Here is a 24,691-nt window from a genome sequence, read left to right as displayed (position 1 = left end):
TCAGCGAAAGAGCAAAACCAGTGCAGAACGCGATAAGGAAACTACTGAAATGCGAAAGCGCGGGCGGTCAAGCGAAAACGAAACCTTTGTACCACCCGCGTCGTTGTCAAGGGTAATGCAAATCAGTTTTTGTAAAAATGAAATAGAAATGTACAAGTGCTATTTTCTTTTGTCATAAAATGCAATACAATGATGCTCTTATACCAAGTGGATGAGCAAGAGAATTCAAATGAGGTGTACCTTCGTCATCGGGCGAGTGCGTGAATGTCCCATGTAATGGTGTCCTGCATTTACCTAAATTTCTCGTTTATTAGTTTCTCTTCACGATAATATTGACGCCACCAGCAGTAATCCGTCACTTTACTTAATGCTTGCCGTTAGTGCCCCTTAAATGATGCATAGGCAATTGTTGCTTGTGGCGTTATACTGGCAAGAAAGGACCATTACTTTGAAGGAAAGCATTCACTTATAACATTGCACCGCAAGGGCGTGTGGAGCCAGCAGGCAGAAGTCTTTAAACTCATGTGCAAGACAATCTATTCGATTTCGCTTTAACTGCTACACTGGTTGATGCAGCACACCGTTTTCCTCTGAACTGCTATAACAGCAGACAAGGTAAGCACTGAAGGTGTGTGCCGCATGCTCGAAGCTGATGATTAAATAAGACTAAGATTGAAGGCAACAGCTAAGATGGCAGCTGCGTACGTAAACGCGTAGACAGTTTTGGGAATGTGCCATGTATTCTCAGGCAAAACTAGAAAACGAAGCGTCGGCTGAGATATCCTGTAACAGGCAGTTTCACAGCATGTGGTTGAAAGAATGTAGTCATGGGATCACTTGGTAGCGTATGGTTTATTGTGAATGACAGAAGAGTTCGATAAAAACACACCAACACACAGTATCACAAGACAGATGACTCGGAGGCACTTGAGATCGTGTGTCTAGATGTAGAGAAGTGTTGATGCATGAAGGCAGGAGTGAAGAGTTAAACGTATATCACGCTGTCCACTTCATTGAGGCTTGTGGGTGGTGCGATCTCAGCAGGCGTACAGTTGCCCTCCAGTCCGTACCCAGCCGTTGCCTTGTACTCTGTTAAGAATCGACACGGATAAGTGGACACTTCCGCATGCTGCACTTCAACGATATAAAGCCAGAGCAGAAACCTCGAGATTGGTAAATCAGTTGAGTGCGAAGGAATATCGGAGGCTTGCCGACATTTATAATCCAATTGCTTAATATTGTGTCAGGCATGTAGAACTGACTATACATATTTAGCAGATGCATGAAAATGTGGGGCCTTAATACAGACGCCATTCTGTTACACCAATGAAAGCACAAATGTGTCTGAGCATATCGAAATGGCGCGACAGCCGTGCAGCAGTCGTATGGATGGGATGGTCACTGCATGACGCAAGAGTTAACTACCATTATAAGGAGGCGGAATGCTAAATCGATCTCGTGCGTTTCACTTGAGACCGCACAACGCTATAAAGTATAGACACTGAGAAAACTACGTAAAATAGGTGTGATGAAGTAAACATTGAATGCAAACGAGAATATTTGGGACACGAATTGGAGGCATGAACAACCAAGAAACCTTAGATATAGCGTGGAACAAGGCCCGTCTCTGAAGTTATGCCTGGTGATGTTAATGTTGCGCAGACTCATTTTTACTGTAACCTGAAAGCATGACGATATCTTACAAAGTATGACTCATACTTACGATATTGGTAGTAGTCGTACACCTCGACGACAGAATTCTGAAGGTTGGAAACTTGCAGATACCTGTTCTCTGTCAGGCTGAAGCACGTTGGCTGAATGGTCAGCTGTAAGACATAGTATGGCGATCAGTATGTTTAGAAGTTGTATTTTATGAAGGGTGTATCTGTAGGAAAGATTGTCATCATGAGTGACGTGCACCACTCTTAATCCGGCTCAAACTAACACAAAGAACATGCAGGAAGACTTCAGCACTGCCAAGCGACAAGTTTTGTGAAGAACAATGAAGTATTACCGTCTGAAGAATAAGCTGCACTTTGTTGCCGTTCACAACATAGCGCTTGACGACGCCGCTGCTGACAAGCTGCGAAAAAAAAAATTTCGATTAGAAGTGCTTATGCTCGAACAATATTACACCTTGGGGATATAAAAGACCTGCTGCATACGCGTTTGTGAGTTTTCATATAATTAAACTTACGTTTTTCAGAGATTGGTCATCGGCAGTATAGCCAGAGAGCAGGGTTATTTGCACAATTGCAGAACTGCGTAGGAAACCTTCAGTGTACCTGAAAAAAGCACCAGCATGAGGTCAATGTCATATGTAGTTCAGCTTGCAACCCGCAGCTACGATGCGCCAGTGAGTAATGATCTGCATCATGCGTGCTGTCAGGAGTTCCACCACAGGAAAAATGACCATTAGGACATAGTTAATACAAGACTGACGTTATGGAACAGCCTAAGGCTAGACGTTAGCGCGGGGACAGCAAGAAGTGAAATGGAGCAATACACGAGAGCTTTGATAAAGAAGAATCGAAGAGACACGCACCGGCGAGCAGGGAAACTAAAATGGAAACCAACCGTGTACAAATGTCAAGCTGAAGTGTGCTGCAGTCTGGTCCTGATGACGCGGAAGCATTGACCTGGATGCCTCTCTGAACCGGACTATTTCTGGAGTTGTAGTAGTACTTAACCTGGGAGAGAGAGAAGAGCACCCGTAGCCATTATTGAAGCCGTGGGGCGCCTAAAGTTAGTACAACGGTAGTGTGGGCATATCTGAACAAGCCACGAGCCTGCAGTTCTGCACGAAGCCCGATTAGTCTGCAGGAAACACTCACGGAATTTGTGTTAGAGAACAAGATACGAGGCGATTAAAGGCTAAGGGAGTAGCTGAACGAACTGGCCTCTTCCATGTGCTAAGTGACTTGGGCCAAGCACACAAAGTTCAAGAAATACTGAAATACTGTAAAGTTGCCGAGAAACAAAAATCTAAGGTTTCATAAAACATTAGTTTTACTTCACCCATACATCTTCGCATGGCTGCCAACTGTCCTCTCCGTGCATTTTTGTTCTGCTCGTAGTAATATACTATACCGTGGGTTCCAGTGTTGCACCAACAACCGAATAATAGCACTGAAGAATTCAATTTGTTTCTTAAATGAAATGTGGCTGTTGAAAGTTCGGACGATGATCAAAATACGAACGCAGTCCGGAACGCATGTATATTTAAAATGTCATAGGCAAACTAAGCACTAAACTGTTTGCCAAATGCTACGAACCTGCAGTGCTGCGCAGCCGACGCTGTTTGGAGCAAGAGATGCTTCAAAACTGTACGACTCGCTTTTTGCCAAGAGATTCTCCTGAAAAATAAGACAATTTGCTCTTTACAAGCGTGGCAGGTTTCACACTTCGTCGTCAATGGCACTTGTAACCGTCAAAGGAACAAGCATATTGACGCTGTGTGATTGTTCTTGCCGAATATGAGGAGAGAGTTGCGATCAGTTGAGAGTACCTGGTAAAGCCGTTTGTTCTGCTCATTGATGCTGAAAGCAAGCTTCTCGGGCGATGAACTCTGAACAGCGACGTTAAGAGTCAGGTCGGTCTTCTTCGAGAATGCCACGCTGGAATACTGGGCGAGTGCTTGGACGGCGACAGCGTAAACCTGCAAATGGTGAGGAAGTAAAATTGCAATCCGAAGTTTGCGGTAGAAAAATTACAGAAGGTAATAGCAGTTGTTTCAGTTAATGCAACCAACAAGGAGGCTGCAGAACTGGCGATGACGACGACATAAATGTCTATTTGCATAAGTGTAGGAATGCCCCTAGAAAAACTGGCAATATTTCCACTTGAGACATTTCGGCTTTCCGTGCAAAGCAAAGAGTAGACCAATGGCGGGCAATACACGTTGAAATAGATTGAAAAAAAATTACTTTGTGGTGTATAGGTAGAACGTGCGCGCAAATACCATACGTTAAAAGCATACACGAGAAGTATGAAACGAAAAGCATGTATATATATGGTGCATAAATGTGCACAGCATTGCACAAATTGAGGTTACTTGGCATTCCACATGAAAAAAAAACCAATTTGAACGTCATTGATTTCAACTTTAAGCAAGTCGCAATATGTGCATTTCAAAGAACTTTTGCATTTACGGCTTGAACACGTTGAGACAGCTGAACCTGGATTGCACGGTGACTAGCGCTGCAAGACATTGACTTCAGTGGAGCTGTGTTCTATAGGGTGCATACCTCAGAGAAGGAGAATGTATATCTCGCGTACGTCTGCTGCATGAGCCACCGAACGATGGGCAGCGCCTCTCCAAGGTTTCGGTTGAGCAGCTTAACTGTCAACACTGCGTAGCCCGCGGTGTCTGCAGAGCCGTAGGACAGACCGTCTCCGCTCCAAGATGTTAGGCCACCTGCACAATAGGACCAAACGGATCGGAATGGCTGAAGTGGTCGCGTGAAATGAAGCGGTTGAATGCATTGGAACTGGAACAGAGTTTCCAGTGTAAAATCAAGGAATACCGATGTGGCTCTATCGGCCGCGGAATTTTGCGAAGAAAGCTTTAGGAAAATCTGCCTTGACGAGTGTCAAGAGTGTTTCGGTAGACTCTTCAAGTAAATGGAGATGTGCACATTATATATTAGCGGGAAGGAGCTAGTTTGCCCCTGAGTAAACGTAGATTATCGCTAAAGCGTTCAAGAGTGGATTTAGAAGTACCGAAGTGCCATGATAAAAATTGCATAGATATGTTCTGTGGACCCCCGTACGGGGATTCAAATTCCGTCAAAGCGACTTCTGTAGGCTGCACTCATGAAATGAAGAGGAGTTGTCTAGAGTGTAGAGATTGAAATTCAAAAGATTTAGAACCAAACGTGTACCTTCGTTTGCGATTATACGTGGTATTTGATCATCTTGTTATGACAAATTGCCGAGAGAAATTTCTCCAACGTTAGCTAAAATGGAATAAATCCTGCATGTGCAGTGCTTCATATACTCACTGGTCTTGTCTGCTTCACTAAGCAGAGTGTCCAGGGCCTTGTTAGCTCTGTCACTCTGATTGACAAGTGCCGAGAAGTAAGCGTTCAGAGCTGTGGAGTGGTTAGATGGCAGGTTGTTGGCATCGTGACACTGTAGAACTCCTGCTGTGATGTTATCATAAAGTTTGCCGCTCTCCGCAAGCATGATGCCAACCGCTGTGCTTAAGTCGGGCTGCAAAGACAAGTGAAAAGCGCACCATTCGCAATGTCCTGTGGAGACTCAGGTGTTCAGTTATTGGTGCAAAGAAAGCATGCGGTAATTTTGCGGTGTAGATTTGGAAGCAATAATGAAGGCGGCCATCTTTTGTAGATAAGCTTAAGTGAAACAAGAGGATGGCATAATGAATGAAACTGGCCTGTGCCGAAGTTTCGCTCAACGAGATATGTATACTTGGAGCCTGCGCTGCTGTCCTCGATAGTGACTGGCGAAATAGTCGGTGGCTGCAGTTTTTGTATATGATCTCTGCATAGCTTGCAGCAAGCTTCAGATGAACGGCATGATTTAGAGCATTGCCAGCCCCTTCGATCGGCTGTTTGCATGACATGTCTTGTGTAATTTCATGTTTACTTTCAGTTGCCACCCCCTCCCCCTTATGAGAGTGGCTAGGCTTTCAGGGCCAGCATAAGAGTATCATTCGATCTGGACTGAAAATAAGGATAAACTCACGGCTGTGCGCGGTCCGTACGGGGATGATCCGGGCTCGTTCTCCACGAAGCAGCCAGTGGCAGGGTTCCAGTGCTGCGTCACGTAACGCACGCTGGCGTCGATTTCCGAAGCAACGTTAGGTCCGAGATATTCCTTGGCAGCGCTCAGTGCCTTCACAGCGAAAGCAGTAAGGAAGACGCTCCTCGGGAACTCACTCGATCCGAACGACGCGTACGAGCCGTCGGAGGAACGGAAGCTGTACTGGGCCTGGAAGGCTGAAGAGGAAAATGGAGCCTATATATGCACGTCACGTGCATGGGTTACTATTGCAACCACTCGCATACTGTAATGGCTGCCTAAAGCTACTAAGCTGTAACAAGGCGGATTATCAGCATTGGCTTTCGTTCCAATATGGTATGCGTTTCCCATAGTACCTGCCATGTCTAGCTAATGGAGTTGCACTGGATTATTACATGAAACTTGAATTTGTTCGTTGCATGAGGATAACAGACTTAAATGTTTTGCATCATAATAATTTTTATATTTATTCCGAACCCGTAGCTCTCCTGTTACGAGTGGAACCAGCTTCGATGGCTTATACCCTACGCACGCCTAACTGTATCAGCTTATAGTAACATCTAGAAGACTGCTAATTTAAGGTTCGGAGGTAAGCCATGCGACGACGTCCCAGAAGCTACGTCCGCGTTTGGAGCTACTTGCACCTGGGACCAAGCCCAAGGACTTACCCACTTCTGAACCGGAACTGCAACAGAACAAAGATTTTCCTGATCAAAGGCAGCAGAAGAGTGGTACAAACCTTGCTGGATGCGAGATCTGAGGCCAGAACCGACAGTGTCGGTCAAAGTGCCGGTCTGTTCCAGGTACTTTAGGAGATAGACGCTCGAAGCTAGCACAGCCAAAGTTCCTTCGGCGTTCGAGTAGGTGATGGTGGGGACAGACAGGTCGTTGAGACTTAGTGCGAGGATGTCACCTTCACGAAGGACAGAAAGGCATTATTCGTAAGAGTACTTTTCCGTGGCGAACTTTATTTGACCTTGTATTAGAAGTGGCATTGCGCTTCTAGTCTAGAACTGGGGAAGCTACGGTAGGCCAGGTTAAATACCGTCTCACAAAGCACTTTATGAAGGAAGCCATGTGCAAAACAAATTAAGCTTAAGTAACTACAATCACTTTTGGCAGATTGTTAATACAGCGCCATCTCCCATTCCAAATATTACTTGTTTGTGGCACTAGAGTGAACTTCACTATCAGGGTGACGTTTCTTAACTACTGGAAGGCTGAGGAGCACGACTAAAATACATGCGTGCCAATTGTGGAAATGAAAACTGATTATAAGAACCACATGACGTACGTAAATGAGTTGCGCGATTGTGCATGCAAGGAGCGCGCGAATAGGGACTGAATGCCCCTGCAGATGCGGAATTCAGAAATCTGCGGCCAGGGATTTGAAAGGTATAGAAAAAATTGACACAATGCAAGAAAGTGAAATATACGCCTAACAACGGTGCGAGAATTCTTAGCTTTAGATTGACCGAATAAGGCACTTACCCGTCCCAACCAATACAACCTGCTGAGAACCTTCAACGAGCGCTTCTGGTGTCGGCAGGCTAACTTGCAAACTGTCGGGAGCAGTGTTTTGGTCACCTGAGGGAGCAAAAATAAAAAAAATAAACAAGAGGTGCAGTCAATGCACGTCCATAGAATGGAGTTTTAAACATACTGTAGAATCCAATGAGAACCACAGGCATGCTGGCATACCTGAGGCACAGAGGAGGTATGTGTCGATCTTTGTGATAGGGAATCCTTCAGGCTGGAAAAGTAGATCGCAATTTTAGCCGAGTTTAAATATGGCATAAACTGCTGCAGAACAAGACCGCACACATGGCGTTGTTGCGAAGGCAAACGGAGCGTTAGAAAACTGCATTACACGATTCACTCCAGCTTACTTGAATCGTTCGTAATGCCAGCACATGTGGAAAAACTTGTAATATTAAGCAACTTGCTGCGGTGACAAGTTTTCCAAAATGTGCTGGAAATATTAACGATTCAGGTAAGCTGGAGCGAATCGCGTAATGTAGTTTTTACGGAGCCGATATTCAGCGGCCAGAACTCTGCAAAATTTCGATGCTGGGGCTTTGAACACTAGCATCACTTGTTACTAACGTTTCTCACATAGTCAATGCAAATGAAGGTTGAACTCACCCTGACATCGATGGTCTGAATGACAGTGTCACTTGAGTTCACATTGGACAACTTCACGTCCTGGTACTCGGACTGAGCCTCTGGCCTTGTCTGGACGCGGGCTTCAAGTCGGGAGACCTCAAGGGTGGTGGCACGCACGTCGAATGGGAATGATGCAGAGTTCGTGGAGTTCGGGCACAGTAGAGCGTCGGTACTGTTGGGGCTGCCCACGATGTCCAAGTTTTCCAAGGACTTTAGAGTGACCCGCACCTAAAAGTTGAAAATATTCATATAAAGCAGATGCCATGCGGGGCATGCCGGCGTGTTTTTCGAGTGCATACCGCAACTTATGTAACCTATGATACGCATATCGCATAAGCGTAGACCGTATAGCAGAATCCTTCTGCGACATTGCAATTCCGACGCAAATCGGGCTGTTCCTATTATGCCACAAGCTCTTTCCTCCGTTTTTACGTGCCATAACACGATCTGAATATGAGGGATGCCGTAGTGGGCGAATCCGGATTAATTTTTAACCACTGAGGTTCATGAACGTGCACGTAATGTCCGATACACAAACAAGCGTTTTTTTTATTTCTTCACAAGCTCCACAATAGCACCGAGAGTGAAGCGTTGAGAAGGCACAGATGCAGCACACGTCTTGCGATCGACGCACTCACCGCAACACATGCGTCACCGTAGTTGAACGCCGTGAGTATGACGGTGGCCACTTCGTTGCGCTGCATATAGGCAGGTAACGTGAGTGAGGCGAAGAGCGGCTGGAACCCGGTGACATTGGCAACCTCGGAGATGCCCAGGCCGTTCTTCGGGTGAAGACACACCGCAGTGCCTTGCCACGTGGTGATGGTGTCCGGAAGAGCCTCTTGGTAAACTAGGGAGCCTGCGGGACTGTAGGGGAAGCAATTGACGGCCACCATGAAATCCCTTCGGGGTTTCTATATTGTTGCACACGTTGGATAAGCGAGACTGGGTGCGTCGCGAGTTCTGTTTGTTAGCCGGGGGTGCAACAAGGTAGCACATGACATGTGCAACCGAAGAAAAATTGGAGATGGTAAAAGTGAAACTACTTGGCAAAGCACGACATTTGTGTACGCCCGCATAGAACTGCAGTTTAATTTTATCAAGAGGTGAAGGCATGTGCAGTGGCCTCACCTGACGTACGTAGAGTTCAAGAGGCTTCAGGGCAGTTACAGCACACATGGTAACTCTTAACAAGGCATCACTTCAATGAAAGTTTTCGAGTTAGGGGCAACTTCAATTAGATGCTTTAATAACGTACTACATGCAAGACATGCATAGAATTCCAATGTTTAACTCTCCGTTGTTTAATAGTACATTCATTACTGCAGGTTCGCAGGAGACGTGGCATTAAAAAGCACTCTATTATTGTACCTTAAGTTCAGATGTAGTTGGAGAAGCCGGCGCATTTATTGGCGCTGTCTACACCTCACACGCGCTACTGCCAGAATGGCAACGCCAAGAAATGCAATATCTTCAAGCTAGAGCAATTGCCTGACCGATCGAACGATTGACGGGCGATTATCACAGCCACTGCTTAGTAATGCTCCCAGTAAACGTACCTGACCCTCTTGATCTGCCAGAGCCAAGTTTCAGGAAAAAGTGTCCTGACCGAGTTGGTGCCTTGGACGACGCCGCCGCCGCCTCCCGTGAAGTCTTGCGCGGCGGTTTCAGCTAGAGGCGGTGATGCTGCAGCGAAGCCGGCGGCGCCGGCGGAGCTCGGACGGAATGCTACTTTGTTCACAGCTGCCGGAAGACAAAAGTTGCAGTGTTGCTGAACATAGGTGTGGGGAACGAATACCTTTAGTTGTGAATACACTGAAGGTGAAGAGATGTAAAGTTACCAGGATTTTATGTCATTCTAAACGGGGGTCGTACGACGCCGCACAGTTGCTACCGTAAAACTACACCTTGTTCTATTAAGCATAAGCGTGGTACATACATTTATCACGTTACACATATGTACCACGCTTTGTTGAAATGTAACAGCTCTTACTCCAAGAACTGATTTATTATGAGAAGATTTGAAAATTGAGCTCTAAAGCGACCATAGTAAAGTTCTCAGGTATTGATATTTAGGAACTTCCTCAAACGCATTTACCTATCACATTTTAGCGAGACCCTATTTATTAAAAACTTGAGAATCTGCTTCTCAAGCAAAGGAACATGGAACTTACGACAATGCGAGTTTATCCTAAAATTGAACTTACTATCGAAGGAAGAAATCGAAAAAGCTCACGTTTTCAGCACCATTGATAAATTTCAAGATACCCGTGCTACATGGAAGCATATAAGGATTGCGCCATAAGGATTGAACATGGTAGTTCTGCTTAAGCATTAATCCTTCGGGAATGACTCCTTAAACGGACCTCCAAACAGATGAGACAATAATGAAAGCAGAATTTTGATTTATTACTGGTGTTACCGTACATAAACATGGTCAAGTGGGAGAAAACTGGTTATTCTGCGCTATTCTCGGACGGCATTACCGCTTTGTACTGTCCAAATTCGCAGTACTTGGATGTAGTTTGTGAGATTTGAAAAGGGCTGACAAAAGTAAACTTCGCGTAATGGTCCAGTGGATAGCCGGCCACTGCAACATTCCAGGAAATGTAGCCGCTGGTGAGCCGACACGAGAAGCGCGCAAGGAGATTAAACACGAGGACTGCTACTGTCACAATCGGAGTTACGCAATATCTGAAGGTAGACCAACCTGTTGCAAACAAAAAGCCAAAAGAACATGACTTGATCAAATTCGATATCTTCGTTAGTTTTAACAGCGACTCTTGCCTTGATTTCCATATACCGTGCACATTAAATGTACCAGTAATAAAATGTTCAAAACACTTGCCTCCGAAGGCGGGGTAGAATCGATTACTTGTGGCAAGTACTTGATTGTTCGGGTAGCCAGGGAAAGCTCGATTAGGGCAAGGTCTTGTTTGGACGGGTAGGTTGGTGAAGATGACAAGACCAGAGTTCTGAAAAAAATGCCATTGTGTCGGCGTGTGTAACGTAATGTGAATGTTCAGCGGATTATGCCAATTCCTTGGAGAAAATTACGTGATCAGCACGGTTCCTGCATTAGGGCAAGGAAGTGTCATAACACGCAAGCAACGGCATTGAGTGCCAAGCACGAACGTACCTCGAATGAGCTCAGCGAGTCGTAGCTGAAAGACACCGATGGAGACACAGCCTGCCTCCTTCGCCTTTTGTTCACTTTGACTTGAGTGTCGGATGACGTCTCGTATGGTTCGTTGAAGAGGTAGCCGTCTGAGAACAAAGCAGTATAGACGGAGGACTGAAGTATGAAAATCGGCCTAGATGATCTAGACCACGCAATAGGTGGGTACCCTAATAATGCACAACAAGAAAAGATAACAAAAGGCACTTGTACTTGTGCTAGCTCGTTTCTTGAGCATCCTCGGACGTAGCGTACTTATGAGGGGGGGGGGGGGTGTATGCGATGCGATTCATGGATTGTGCCTATGCTTGATTTTAACTTGTTCTTTATTGGAAAGCATGTTTTTCTGTCTGTTGTATGGGTGATTTCAATGAATGTACGCACTGTCCGCTTCGCTTTGCTGAGCGCTTGTAGCCTCTGCCCTCACAGGGGCATGATCCGTACCCGATATTTTTTGTACCTCTCGACTAGATGGATGGATGCAAAACTTTAATGAAGGTCATGAGGTGCACGACTCAGCACGCTGCGGGCCGCTCCCACGTTGGGACAGTCAGGCCATGCCCGACCGCCGCATCGTGGGCCCTCTCGACTAGACAGTACTTTTTTTTTGGGGGGGGGGGGGGGTGTATGATACAGTGAAACCAGTTGCGCCTTAATATTGATTAACGCGAAATCACCGCTCACGAGACTGAATGCACGGCGTTATCGGCAAGATAGTCCAAAAAAAAAAAAGGCTACGATACCTCGACTTTAGGCGGGAGTCGAACTAACTAGATGTCGTAAGAGCTAGTTAGGACTGAAAGTATACGCATCGCAGAGTGGTCGCACTGCTTTTGAATTCAAGCACGTAAGGACCAATAAGTGTCCCTTTTATTTCTTTTTGTATGCCTCACGAGAGAATGCACGAAACATGACACTGTATTACAATCAAGTGAACGGTATAGTTGCCAGCACCTGGACATGTGAAAATGCGCACATTTATCGAGACCGACATAATGCTTGACTGAAACAGTTCAGTACTGCAATGGATAACTGCCATGCGCTCAGTCTAGCGTGATCAGCACCACTTGATAACAGGCAAAGAGAAAGCGGATTGGAGCTATTTAAATTTTTTTTGGAGTGTACAGCAGGTGAAAATACGCTTAGCAAAGGTGGGTGGCTCCCTGGGAATATGGTAGCTCTTCTAATGTAGGGTTCCAGAGAGTGAAAAAAGAAACATCGATGTGGATGAAATGCACCCTCGCTTGCACGGGCCACGGCGACTAGCCCTGGCGAGAGCACGCGTTAAAGAGCTCCAAATTCTCCTACGCGTGATGTTGTAGGCTTCACAACCATGACGAGTGATGTGCGGAGCTAAAAGCCGAACTCATCACGGATGATAGGATGCACTTACCTACGTAGCAGTAGCTCTGGTTGACGAGAGACGTGCGGGTATATCTGTAGTTCAGGTAGCTGATTTGGTTCAGAAGCTGGAAGAACAATACTGTGTGACTTGAGGAGAAGTACAAAAGTAGCGAAAAGGCCATTGCATTACTAATGAGCCGATTTTCTGGAGTGAGCGCTTTAAGAAGACATCCAAGTAAAAACATTTCGCGCAGGAACCTTTCTGGGAGTTCTCGAGTAAGTAACATGATGCTTACGCATAATTAACGTCCACACAGTCTGGTGTCTTTACAAATCTCGGGTAACTTAATCCGACCAGTGTAAATCCTTAACAATTGTCGTCCGTTATTAACCTTATCGTATCGGATCCGACCCTTATCTGTACTAAGGTTTTCAGAATTGCTCAGATAAGCCCTTATCGCTGTTTAGCAACCTATTGATCCGCATGGAACCATTAACCTTGATGAGACCAATATAGCTCCTCATCACTCGTTATGAACTTATTGACTGCTTACAGGTCTGTTACGCGACTTGTAGAGCAACGGACGGTGGCATATCGGTCGGTGAAGGAACGCCGCAACGGAAGGCATATTCCGGGACCACCGGGAGGGATCGAGGATGCGGCGTGTGTGGGATTAAGTGTTCGCGAAAGCAAAATTTTGCCGATGCCTTCAATGCTCCTGGCGAACTACATGTAGTTCCAGGCATCGCTTTTATTTCACGATCCCCAAAGCCTTCATAGCAACTACTCATTTGAGTTTTTTTTACAACTGGTAGAAGACATTTATATGGCTTTTTGTTTATATTGATATGTTGTACCGGTCTGCAATCAGTACAACACTTGAAGCGTGGGTGCTCAACATAATGATGAGATGAAACGGAAACTCCGATCAAAGATGAGGTTTAAGAGACTAGTGTTTAGCAGAGTAGGTAACACTCCGTTTCTTGAGCTTGGGATCGTAGGGTCGGAATACACCACCGCCAACGTTTTACCTTCCCAATTTTATACAATGCTTTATAAAGATTGTGACGTTACGGACGGACGCATTTTCTTGTTGGATAGGCATATAAATGCTTATTTAAGAATGGCAGCTAGAATGCAACTGTACGTACCGCGTCTTCTTGCACTCGGATCATCTGGTGTACTCATGCGGTATTTGGGCTGGTTCAACAAATAGCGAAAAATGATGCGTAAAATAAAATGTTACTGATGTCAGACTGCAATAACATGCGGCGCGTAGTCGGGGGGGGGGGGGGTGCATGCTCGAATAGCAGCAAATTATTGGCGATGTTGCTGCACGGCAGAGAAGCTGCAAGACTCACGCTAACTTCACTTTCCCTTTATACAGTACTTGAAACAAGGCAATAATAAACGAAGGCCCAGTGCACATGTGGAAGCGGATCTCTGCTTAAATAAACGCGGAGCAATATCGGCCGAAATGGGAAGCCACGTCGGGGCGATTGTAAGCAAAGTCTGAACCCCTAGACAAAAGGAGCTCACAAAGGCGCTATTCGATCCGTTTATGCATTGCGCGATGCGGCAATGCCTTTTCATGCCACGGCACTGCAGCCTTTTGCTCAATTTGGAATTTTTGCGACACGATGAGACTTGTAGCGCCACCCAATGTTTAGCGGAAATATGGAGTTTTATGTGACAAAACGTCAATTTTATTGAGGAGGGTTGTAGTGGTGGACTCTAGATGGATTTTGACCTCCAAGGGATCATTAACGTGCCCCGAATGCACGCGCCTGGCCGTTCGTGCATTTTGCCCCCATCGAAAAGGGGCCGCCGTGGCTGGTATTTGATCCCGTGACCTAATGCTTAGCAGCGCAACACTATAACCGCTAAGTCACCTTGGCGGATACAAGGTACTTGGAAAGATGAAATGAGTTATTTAAGCGTAACGAAATGACGGCCATAAATTGAATTGAGTATGTTGCACACGTCACAAGTATAGCTGCACATGCAATAACACTAGACGAGAGAGCAAACTGCAAATGTGCTTTAGATAGTGTCTGGTTACGCCAAGGCGATAAGCTCCACCGAAGATTTTGCACTTACAGCGTCCCGGGAACTGCGCTGGTTGTATCCGTCGAGAAGAGTGACGCTGCTGTCGACGGCTCCGACTCCACAGAGAGAGTCACCGGCCGCGGCTAGCGAGAGGGACACGTTGGAACCGGGAAGAGCCTTCTTTGGATCGAATGCCAGTGACACCTGTCAGGGAAAGAATAATCACTATAAGCATTGAGATGAGAAGGATGCCAAGCGCTAATAAGTAACTTCTGCACATATGAAAAAGAAGTCGAAGTACTGAACTAATCGTATTAGAGTTTGCACCTATGGTGTAAGCGAGCACTTACGTTGTTCTCGAGACACTTCTGGACGCTGAACTCCGCCGAGTCAGAAACTACTTCGACAGGGTTGCCATTGGCGTCTCTGTGCACGTAGTACACAAGCAGCTGAACCTTAGGGCTCGCGTTCGGAGGCAGAATGGACTGGAATCTGAAGCTGCCCACCGAGCGTGTGGTTTCCGGTTCAGTGATTCCTGGATCAGAACTACCAGGAGGAGCGTCACTGTTCTTGATCAAGTTGTCGTCCGACTGATCCGTAGTGATATCGGCTTCAGTAAAGCGCTGCGTGAAGTTTCGAGTTTCCAGAATGCGTCCGGCAGAATTGAGCTGCGTTCAATGAAAGAATGAAAAAAAATCGGAGGTTAAAGGAACAGATTTAGAGCTTAGCACCTGATTAAGCGCGCCTACTAGCAACACATGAATAAAAAATGCAGCAGAGCTAAAGTGCTCCGGAATCTATACAGGGCAACCCAGCTAACTTTAGAAATATGCCTTTGTTCTGTACGGCTACGTGACATTCGCAAGGCTCGCCGTCGCTTGGAGATAGTCTATTCAGGCTACCTAATAACACAGCTAACTATATTTGAGGCAACTTTAGAGAGTCATGAACTTGCGATACAGCTCTGTTGCTCAATACGTGCTACATAAAAGTTTTTCCGTGGGTGAAAGAAGCCCGTGAATACACGCACTGTTGCTCCAGAATTCTCATCGGCACAGTTCATGTGTAACATTTCAGACCTTGGTTAAGTAATTATGACTAATTATGTAATTAGGTAGAATGAAAAATCGTACCAGCCTCAGCCAGAGTTTACAAACAAGCAGAAGTTACATGGGACAACCTGCATACAACGAAGCTTTCCGTAATGGCATGAACACGTGTTTCAGGAGTTCAAAATGAAACCCAACGCTTTATTCATGCTGGCGAAGAATGCAATGCACCTTTGAGCGCAACCAGCGTTACAAGGGTTGAAAGCGGCAAGCTGGCTTTCTGCGTCATTTCTTTGGGGTACCGGACCTCCACTTGAAACGCGCTTGCGACCGTCCAGGTGGTTGCCAGGGGCAACGCGAGGCCTTCTCCAGTGCCCTCTCCCCTCTCATCAGTGGTCTCCGCAAGCCGGATTCGTTCCTTTATTTTCGTTTCATTAGCGTAGGATTCTCATGAGGTGGCGTTGTGGTCAGTAATAACTTTCAAGTGAAGACAGTCATGTTCACCGTACGGTAAGACAACGTCCACGCACCTGCATGGCCGAAGTAATGGCAGCGTGGCACTTTAAACACAGAAGTATCTCAAGTTGCCTTCCACCATTTCGTAATTTTAGTGTGTAAATCAATATTCAGACGACCAGAAAAGATTGTAGTTGCCCTCGGAAAGGTTTCTTCCTGTCCAGACACCAAGAGCCGTTGTGAAGGCTCGTCCTGGAAATTAGTCAAGCCTGAGGGCAGAACTTTTACCACTGCTACCTTAAGCGAAATCGTAGTGCCACCTACGAGATGCAACATTCCACGCCTGCGGCTGCTAATTCATGCATTAATACAGCAGCAGGCGAGCTACCAGACAGGGTTATCTTCGTCTGAAACGTTTAACCGGCCTGGCTAATTACGATCCTCATGTGCTTACAATAACCGAAACGTGGCGGCGGCCCGAAACACAAGACCAAGAGCTGGTACCACCTAATTCTAAAAGCGTACGAAGAGACCGCGATGCTCGCGGGGTCGGAGTTGCTATTGTATTCAAGGCCGATATTGACTGCAAATGACTCATTTTAACAGATGAAAGCATCTGGTGTGAAATTAAGCTAGCTAAAACAAGGATAATTCTTGGAACTGTTTATAGACCGCCTAAATACCCATTTCCTGTCTTGAAGATATGCAGCTTTACTTAGGAAGCTTTAAAAAGCGCAGCTGTCGCATAATAATTGCTGGGGATTTCAACTTGTTAGGGATGGATTGGTCCACGCCTAGCGTTCAGCCTCGCGAAGATGCCCATTGTGAACTACTTCTAGAAATAAGTTTTAGTAAGGATTTACAACCGGTAGTTCATGAGTGCACACGCGTATAGTTGGAACACCAAGTCTAATACAGATCTTGATTTCCCTAGACTGGCGATTTGAAGACTGCGACGTATCGGTTGAAACCGACCTCTCGGATCATAAGCTATTTGGAGATAAAGTCTACCGCTGTATACCCGAAGATTGGTAGTACTACGGATGTTCTGTGCTTCGATAGAGCCGATGACACAAGCATTGTTGATCACCTTTCGCTGTGTTTTGATGAATTAACTTCGACGGATGACGTCAACGCGATGTGGATTGCATATAAAGATAGTGTTTTTCACTGCGTAAACAGATTTGTGCCAAGTCGGAAGAAAACAAAAAGACAGAACCCGCGGATAGCACGCGAAATTATACATTTAAAGCGGAAAATTAACCTTGAAAGGCAGAAATAAAAAAAAAGATAATAAAATTTCAGCGCTAAGCTCTATAGTGCGCGCAAATATGGCTGCTGCTAAAACAAATTACTATGACGTGACATTAACCAATTTTATGAAGCCCGATCCACACCGTTTTTGGCGCCATTTGTCGCATAATAACGAAGGTCCAAGTGCCATTGTCGCTAATGGCGAACTTTTGTCGGACAACTCGCGTATGGCAGTATGTTTTAATTATTTTTTTCAATTTGTCTTTACCGACATTTTAGCAGATGGTGTTTCCCCCCTCTCACTAGAATCCCCGTACATATCACCAATGCCCAATATGCAAGTTTGGCATGAAGGCATTGGAGCTATTTTGCTTAATATTAATGATAAGAAATCTAGGTTCAGACGGCATACCAAATGCCTTTGTGCGCAGATATGCGGAATGGGTAGCTCACTATGTAGAGATCATTTTTAATTATTCACTAAAACAAAAAGGGGTCCCAGGTGACTGGCTAGTCGCAAAGGTGGTACCGGTTCACAAGTCTGGTGAAAGGCAACATAGAGGAAACTATCGGCCAATTTTACTCACGTGGGTATGCTGCAAACTACGAGAACACAGTTTCAAAGTCTATCTACACCTACCTTGAAGACAAGAAAGGTTTTCCCAACCAGCACGGATTTCGGGAGAATCTTTCGACTGTCAGTTCATAGAAACGATCAACGATTTTTCAGCTTCCTTGAACAATAGAAAGCAGGTCGACGCTATATTTTTAGATTACTCGAAGGCGTTCGATCTGGTCGTATATGACAAATTAACAAACTGATGGAAATGAATATAAATTATGACGTTATGTTGATGCGCTCATATCTTACAGATATGACAATACGTTGAATGGTAAGAAATCTAACCAATTAAAAATAACGTCAGGCGTTCCACAGGGATCCGTTTTAGAACCAATTTTTTCTAGTTTACATAAATGATATTTCTCATCACATAAGTAACGACATAACGATCAGTTTATGTGCAGACGATTGTTTATTATATCGTGAAATCAATAACCAAAACGATCAGGCGTCACTTAGTTAAACCCTTAAAGCTGGACAAGTTTGGGCCGCAAAAAGTAAAATGAAAATTAACGCATTTAAATCAGACATGCTCAGAATTACAAACAAAACAAAGCATGTTATTGAGCGTAATTATGGGACGAACTCAACAATTCTCACCGCAGCTGAAACAATAAAATACCTAGGTTTAACAATCTCGAAAGATTTAAGTTGGAAATCACATGGACAGAATTTGTGGAGCTGCAGAAAAAAAAAATTAGTTTCTGCAACGAAAATTGAAGCTAGCAACCGCACCCGTCAAACGGCTTGCATTAGACCGACGTTAGAGTATGCCAGTGTCATGTTGGACCAGTTTCAATCAGGATAATTAAACCGCATTGAGAAGCTAGAGAAAATCTGCAAGGTTCATTCTTTCCCGGTATTATCGTACTGACTGTTTCAGACATGCTTCGGTTGCTTGATTTGCTTCCACTGGCTCAACGGCGGAAGTTGGCTAGCCTTAAAATTTGTGTTATCAAAAGGCCACTTCAATATTGAAACCACACCCTATCTTGCTCCCAGGCAGGCTAGAAACACGAGGTCAAGCAATCATTGCATGTTCTCAATTCCAAAAGCATATCTGGACATGTACGCTTATGCATTTTTTCCGCGAAGAATTAAGGAAGGGAACAGTTTGCCGACGTCTGTTTTGCAGTTGAGTGGCATTAAAATCTTTCAGGAATGCGTCAAAAACCATTTATGAAATTGAACTTTAGTAGTGTCGCGCAAACATTGGCACACTATTCTAGAAATACTAGAATACTAGAAAGACTATTTGTATTTGGTTATTTGTTTTGCATTGCATTTCCAACATTCATTGCTTCATGTCCTATTTACGTTTGTAAGGCGTTTACATTTTTTTACGCTGTGTGCAAATTTGCTGTACCCACCCTGTTACGGCCAAGACGGCCAACAGGATTTGAAAAAAAAATAACGTGCACCACACCGTCTTTATTCGCCGTGTCACCTCGGAAATGAGTTCGCATATGCCACGTGGTACGCAAAATAGCACCTAAATCACCAATCGGGATTGTTGCGCGACATCGAATGGTACGAGAGTCGTGCTTATGACTTATAAGCAGCAGGGGCATAAGTTTTTATCCCCAATGACACAAAGTTATTCGCCAAATGGCAAGGTGAACTGACGACACGGAAACTCTAGGAGTGGCTAACGCAGCTGACCCATTTTCGACGTCTTGACAGCCACGACAATAAACCCAATCCGCACATTTGGATTATACTAGTATGCAACTTGCTATTCGCAGCTGCAGGTACGTTTGGAAGAAGAGCACAAGGGAAAAAAAAATAGTGCTTACCGTTAGGTAGAGCTGGTAGTCAACGTTCGCGTCAGCAGTCATAACGATGTCCCGCACAAAGCTGGCCTGACACGTGTACACGCTGCCATCGCCGCGGTCAATCCTGATGGAGCTTGCAGTAGGCGAGTAGAAAGGAACCAGGTTTTGCTGCGCCGTTGGCTTCTCGAGAGTTGGTCCGTTCTTTACTACGATGCGTGGGAAATTCACTGCAATGGCCTAAACACAAAACAAAAATCACTATAGGACATTTTGCAGCGGTTACGTAAGTACTGATGGCGCACTTTGAAACAAGTACGCATATATAGGAAAGGTTAAGCTAGAATTAAAGAATACGCTGCTGCTTAAATGTGGAAATGCTAAGGTAGTCTTACTGTTGTGGAAAGAATGCAGAAGTTAGCTATGCGCACGAGTTTCTTACAAAGGACGCAGAACACAGTGTACAACACGATTATTCAGTCCTCTGACATATCCGGTGTTTGCTTAAAATTTTCACAATGCCATTGTGGCGTTACCGAAACGAATGGCACAACTTTGCATTGTTGCAGAGGTAAGTCTTGAAAGCAGATTGATTGTGGTTTCTGGCAGTCGATGCGGGAAGGCGATTCCATTCACTCGCCCGAATGGTAGTGAATCTTTGAATGAAATAAGATTGCTCGGGAATTTTCGAGCAATAAATGTCGTTGGTAGTTCGATTCTCCAGTAGCATACACGTCAGCTGAATCATGCGCGTCTTGCAGACACCGACTTTTCTTTAGCCTGTTTAAACTGACAGAAAAGTTGGACGCTCTGCAGTAATGTGTTAGTGAGCGCCTTGAATATGGGACGCACACTGGTAACCAAATTTCACAAAGAACCAAGCTTTCACGGACCGTTTAGCTTGCCTTCTAACCGTTTACAGGGACCCTTAAACCTGTAAGCATGGAAGTGATGCACTATTGACGGACGTCACGAATCACGTGCCTCACGCATTTTTCGAATGTTTCAATTATGAGTGGAGGTCTTGTAGAAATACCCGGTTTTCACTCGTTTTTCGTCTCAGCTAGCACGCTGGAAGCTCCACAGCTAAGTAGGCGAAGCCTCGGCCGAAAGTTCAGTGTTGCGCCAGCGAAAGGGCTCGTGGCGGTACCCCGTGGCGGCCGCGGTTGGCTGCATTACGCAGCTGTCATCGCCGAGGCAATGAAAAGCTGACGCAGCTACGCACAGTGCAAAGATGAATTTTGTGACTTTTTGAAATGGCCGACATTACGTTATAGAACAATTTGGAATTTTGCATTACCAAGAATGCTCTCGCGAACACAAATCACCCAATAGCTTGGGTGAACCAGGTGCTCTCAGTTACGCCTCACGACAGCATAATGAAAGCGAGAGCAATGACAGTCTTAGACACGAGTATATAATTTCTCTGCTGCATGCAGTGCAGCATTGTTCGGTTCGCGTGTTCACAGCAGCCTCTAACAAACAGGAACATTTTTCTTGCTGTGGTCAAACATGTTTAGGGGCCTCTTAATGTTACAGTAGAGACGGAGAGAGCATTCTATAGACAGACCTGAAGGATGACACCAGTGACTCTTTGGCTGAGAGGTGGCATGCTGAAATGAACGAGCCCCTCATCGTCTGATTTGTAGTTTCGGCAAGCGAGCACGTTGTCGGTCTCCCATGAGCGCCACTTGAATGTGTTTCGCTCCACAAACATGCACACTTGAATGAGTTCCTTCGGGCGTGGAGTTCCGTCAAGCTCCTGTACATAAAGCTGCACAAACAAAGAAAACGAAAAACATGAAAGGCCGATTAAAAGCTACTATTGCAAGTTAATGTGCTGTCAACGTACGTATTGGAAGGAGACTTACGACACTGCTAATAACGTCGTTCCCGATTGTTCCGTGTTAAATATGAACGAGAAGAGCCAGGTAATTTACTAGAACGGTGCTTAATGATATCACGGGCTTTTGCAAAAAGAATCGAGTCTAAGAAACGTACGTGGAAAATGTGTATGAACGACTCAAGACAAAGGTCGATGATGGCGTTGAGCGAATTGTGTTTCAGGGTACAGTTTGGCAGGGATAAATACAAAGGCGAGAACGAGTGCAAGCTGGACCTTGCTTTTTGCGACTGTATCGGATTATGCATAATGAACACCAAAAAGAAAGCGGGCTAGCACTGCTCTAGCAGAACGAGCGCGACGCCGATGCACTTGAGCAGGAGAAAAAAAAAATGGGAAAGAGAAGGTGCAACACTACATCTCACGAAGAGTACGACAACCACAGACGACCGCAGAGTCCCTTATTTGTATTTTGTGAGCTTCGCATCGAATGCAAGGATTACACCCAGGAACAAGAAATTCACTTTAAAAGCTGGCGCCCTTCGGGGCGTATCTTGTCCCCCCAACAATAATCGTCTTGTCCGCAACTCCTTTCTTGAACGCCACGAGCCGGATATTTCGAAGTCACGAACGGCTTGTGAGTTATCAGCGTGACATAGCATTCTCGACAGGAAACTAGGGAGCGCAGCGTTTTGAAGAAAGGAAACGCAAGCAAGGCAAATGGCTATTGCTGTAGGACAAGTGTACGCTTCAAAGGGCGTAACTGTTTGAAGAGCGTTAAGCACAGTTCAAGGAAAATGAAGCCGTGTCAAGTTGCACACTGCAAGAATCCTGGAAAGTTGGGCATCATGAGCACAACGCAATGCCACAAATGTTCGCTACAGAAATGTGGACATTGATTAGAGAAAGGAAGCAGTTATTTTCCAAGGGTAAAAATTCGAGCATAAGAAATTAAAGGTAGAGGCGGTGGCCTGAAAGGTGTGAAGGAAAGGGAAATTCTTGGGAAGCACATGGCGAACTGTTCCAGTTGGAGCCACCGCTACGCAGTGCGCGAGGAAGCAAGCGTCGACGGAATTGGCTTGCCGCCGCAGAGAAGAACACCATATCGGAGGTACTGATATCAGGAAATTACTGCAGCTATATGTGCATTTTTGTCGATTCTCTGGAACTACGACATTCTCCTGTGGGTGCATGTAAAGTGATTTGCTTCTCGAGATCGTAGATTTATGCGCGGAAAGAAAAGCCGTAGAGTGTGCTGGCATAGCGTTACCGGTGTACTATTACCGCTTGCCGATGTCTGCGTAGTTGAAAGTAAATCTTGATGGTAGAACAGTAGACCGTGCTAGAATACCGTACTTCACAAATAAAGCTAGGTATAAGTAAATATTACGAAAGCGTGAATGAAGGGTAATAACGCGAGTTCTTAGCGGAATGGCTAAATGAAACCATGTCGCTGGAACCTAGATGTTTGCGAGATGACCACGTGAGGCACGCCACCTCGCACAAAGGTTCAGGAACGCGTGGAAAAAACGTAGCCTACCTTTCCTTTGTTGAGGAGATTCAGTTTGAACGTGTTGTCATTGCTAGTGTATTGACCGTTGGTGTCGTACTTCTGACCAAAATTAAGACGAAGCCGTGTGGTGCCTCGGCTGTGCAGCTCAGTGGCAGATTGAGAGACACCTGCAAGCAAATATATTGCAGCATGTGTGAAAAGCCCACGAGAAACAGTAATATGTGAAAATTCATTGTTAGAAGGGGATACAAGTGTTAAATTATTGACAGAATGCGAACAACTAGGAAGATTGTAACTTGTATTCGCAGAAAGCACCAATCAAATCAATGAGTAAATGCAGCTTATTGGTGTATAGCATACCTGTTCCATCTTCGATTACTTTTGCGGTAACGTTTATTGATGGGTACGTAGGGTACGTGTAGTTCACAGTGTTCAGCAGCGACACGTTGAAGGCATAGTCATAACAGCCGTTGATCTGAAAGCGATAAAGAACATCAAATGTAAACCTAGGGACTTTCCAGAAAGACGAGTACCAGCGGCAATATCAGAGCACAGAGTTATCAAGTGGAACAATGATACGAGCGGAAACCCGGTGAATAAAGCTACCGACGGAGATTGTCAGCCGTGTATATGTTCCTTGGCAGAAGCGCACGGAAAGAACGTGGATACAAAAAAAAAGGTGCATATTTGCTTGCCTAACGAGTGAAATGAAAAAAAAGGACTCGTTCTTGTGCCATCACTGCAATTTGGAACACGGGATTAACAGCTGTAGAGATGCTGCTTCCACATTGTCATGTTGGCCTTATGAAAAATTGCGTTATAGAAGTCCTATTCGCCTAGTGAAAAGTGCCGAAAGATACAATGTGCGAGGCGGGAATGGGGGGAAGAACGTCAGAAAATTTATGCGAAGCCAATCTAGAGACAACTTTCTGGTCCTAGCCGATGTACGGAGGCATGCAACAGTAAAGCGTTAACAAAAAAAGTTACCTCGGCTACACGAAGAATTACTGGCTTTTGGCGTATTGGGTAGTAGTAGTTGAACGGGGACGTGTAGATTTGCACAGTTCCTTTCACATTTTCGCCGTAGGTGTACCTGAGAGGGAACAGAAGAGAAAGCATCATAAAACACGAACAGTTGTACGCTTGAAGGCAACAGCGAAACAATACACAATGAGCATACTGACAAGCACAACGCTGGTGCGGCAAGGTATGCGCTGTGCCAATCACCAGGTTGTGGTTGTAAAGGCAACGATAGGTTGAGAACTCAGGAAGTTTCGGACGGGGGAATCTCATTGAATATAGTACGCGTCGAGTTAAAAATATGTGCCGAATGAGCAGCCATTCGTTAAAATGGAATACAGGACAAATGGGCTGCAAATAAATAGTTCAGTGAAGAAATTGATAGGCGATCTTTCATTGCGACTTCAAACATGACTAGATTACTGCGATTTCGTAAGTAGTAGTAGCTTCCATGAGCAGGAAAATTCAGATGCTGGCGACGTTAGGTCAGTGTATGGATGACAGACTTACTTTGCGCAGACACTATAAAGGACCGTGGGATTCGTAACAACATCGTTAGCGTCAGGTGTGATGGTGACCGAGAATTTCGGCAGCACTGCAAGAGAAAAAAAAGAAATAGATGAAAGAGCTGCAAGAAAGCTGTTCAGAAGTTCCAATT

The 24,691-nt window shown here is 45.2% G+C and overlaps 1 protein-coding gene across 4 annotated transcripts in view; it reads right to left on the bottom strand.

The window, feature by feature from the left end:
• Window positions 1-833: 833 nt before the first annotated feature.
• Window positions 834-24,691, bottom strand: part of LOC142572055 (alpha-2-macroglobulin-like protein 1) — a 43,208-nt gene continuing 19,350 nt past the window's right edge. For all 4 annotated transcript variants that reach the window (XM_075680872.1, XM_075680868.1, XM_075680869.1 and 1 more), the window contains exons 8-34: window positions 24,544-24,628; window positions 24,001-24,106; window positions 23,374-23,488; window positions 23,041-23,180; window positions 21,228-21,431; window positions 19,682-19,897; window positions 14,855-15,172; window positions 14,556-14,708; window positions 12,504-12,579; window positions 11,072-11,199; window positions 10,781-10,907; window positions 9,492-9,675; window positions 8,571-8,799; window positions 7,912-8,160; window positions 7,468-7,519; window positions 7,258-7,353; window positions 6,506-6,679; window positions 5,710-5,963; window positions 5,004-5,214; window positions 4,248-4,417; window positions 3,509-3,658; window positions 3,276-3,356; window positions 2,578-2,690; window positions 2,198-2,285; window positions 2,015-2,083; window positions 1,724-1,826; window positions 834-1,089 (exon numbers count right to left, since the gene is read on the bottom strand). In XM_075680872.1, the coding sequence (XP_075536987.1) occupies window positions 986-1,089; window positions 1,724-1,826; window positions 2,015-2,083; window positions 2,198-2,285; window positions 2,578-2,690; window positions 3,276-3,356; window positions 3,509-3,658; window positions 4,248-4,417; window positions 5,004-5,214; window positions 5,710-5,963; window positions 6,506-6,679; window positions 7,258-7,353; window positions 7,468-7,519; window positions 7,912-8,160; window positions 8,571-8,799; window positions 9,492-9,675; window positions 10,781-10,907; window positions 11,072-11,199; window positions 12,504-12,579; window positions 14,556-14,708; window positions 14,855-15,172; window positions 19,682-19,897; window positions 21,228-21,431; window positions 23,041-23,180; window positions 23,374-23,488; window positions 24,001-24,106; window positions 24,544-24,628 (3,995 nt within the window). In that variant the 3' untranslated portion in view covers window positions 834-985. The remainder of the gene's footprint in view (window positions 1,090-1,723; window positions 1,827-2,014; window positions 2,084-2,197; window positions 2,286-2,577; window positions 2,691-3,275; window positions 3,357-3,508; window positions 3,659-4,247; window positions 4,418-5,003; window positions 5,215-5,709; window positions 5,964-6,505; window positions 6,680-7,257; window positions 7,354-7,467; window positions 7,520-7,911; window positions 8,161-8,570; window positions 8,800-9,491; window positions 9,676-10,780; window positions 10,908-11,071; window positions 11,200-12,503; window positions 12,580-14,555; window positions 14,709-14,854; window positions 15,173-19,681; window positions 19,898-21,227; window positions 21,432-23,040; window positions 23,181-23,373; window positions 23,489-24,000; window positions 24,107-24,543; window positions 24,629-24,691) is intronic.

Source organism: Dermacentor variabilis, chromosome 2 (assembly GCF_050947875.1).
Source record: "Dermacentor variabilis isolate Ectoservices chromosome 2, ASM5094787v1, whole genome shotgun sequence".
NCBI lineage: Eukaryota > Metazoa > Arthropoda > Arachnida > Ixodida > Ixodidae > Dermacentor > Dermacentor variabilis.
This window is presented reverse-complemented; position numbering and strand designations above follow the sequence as displayed.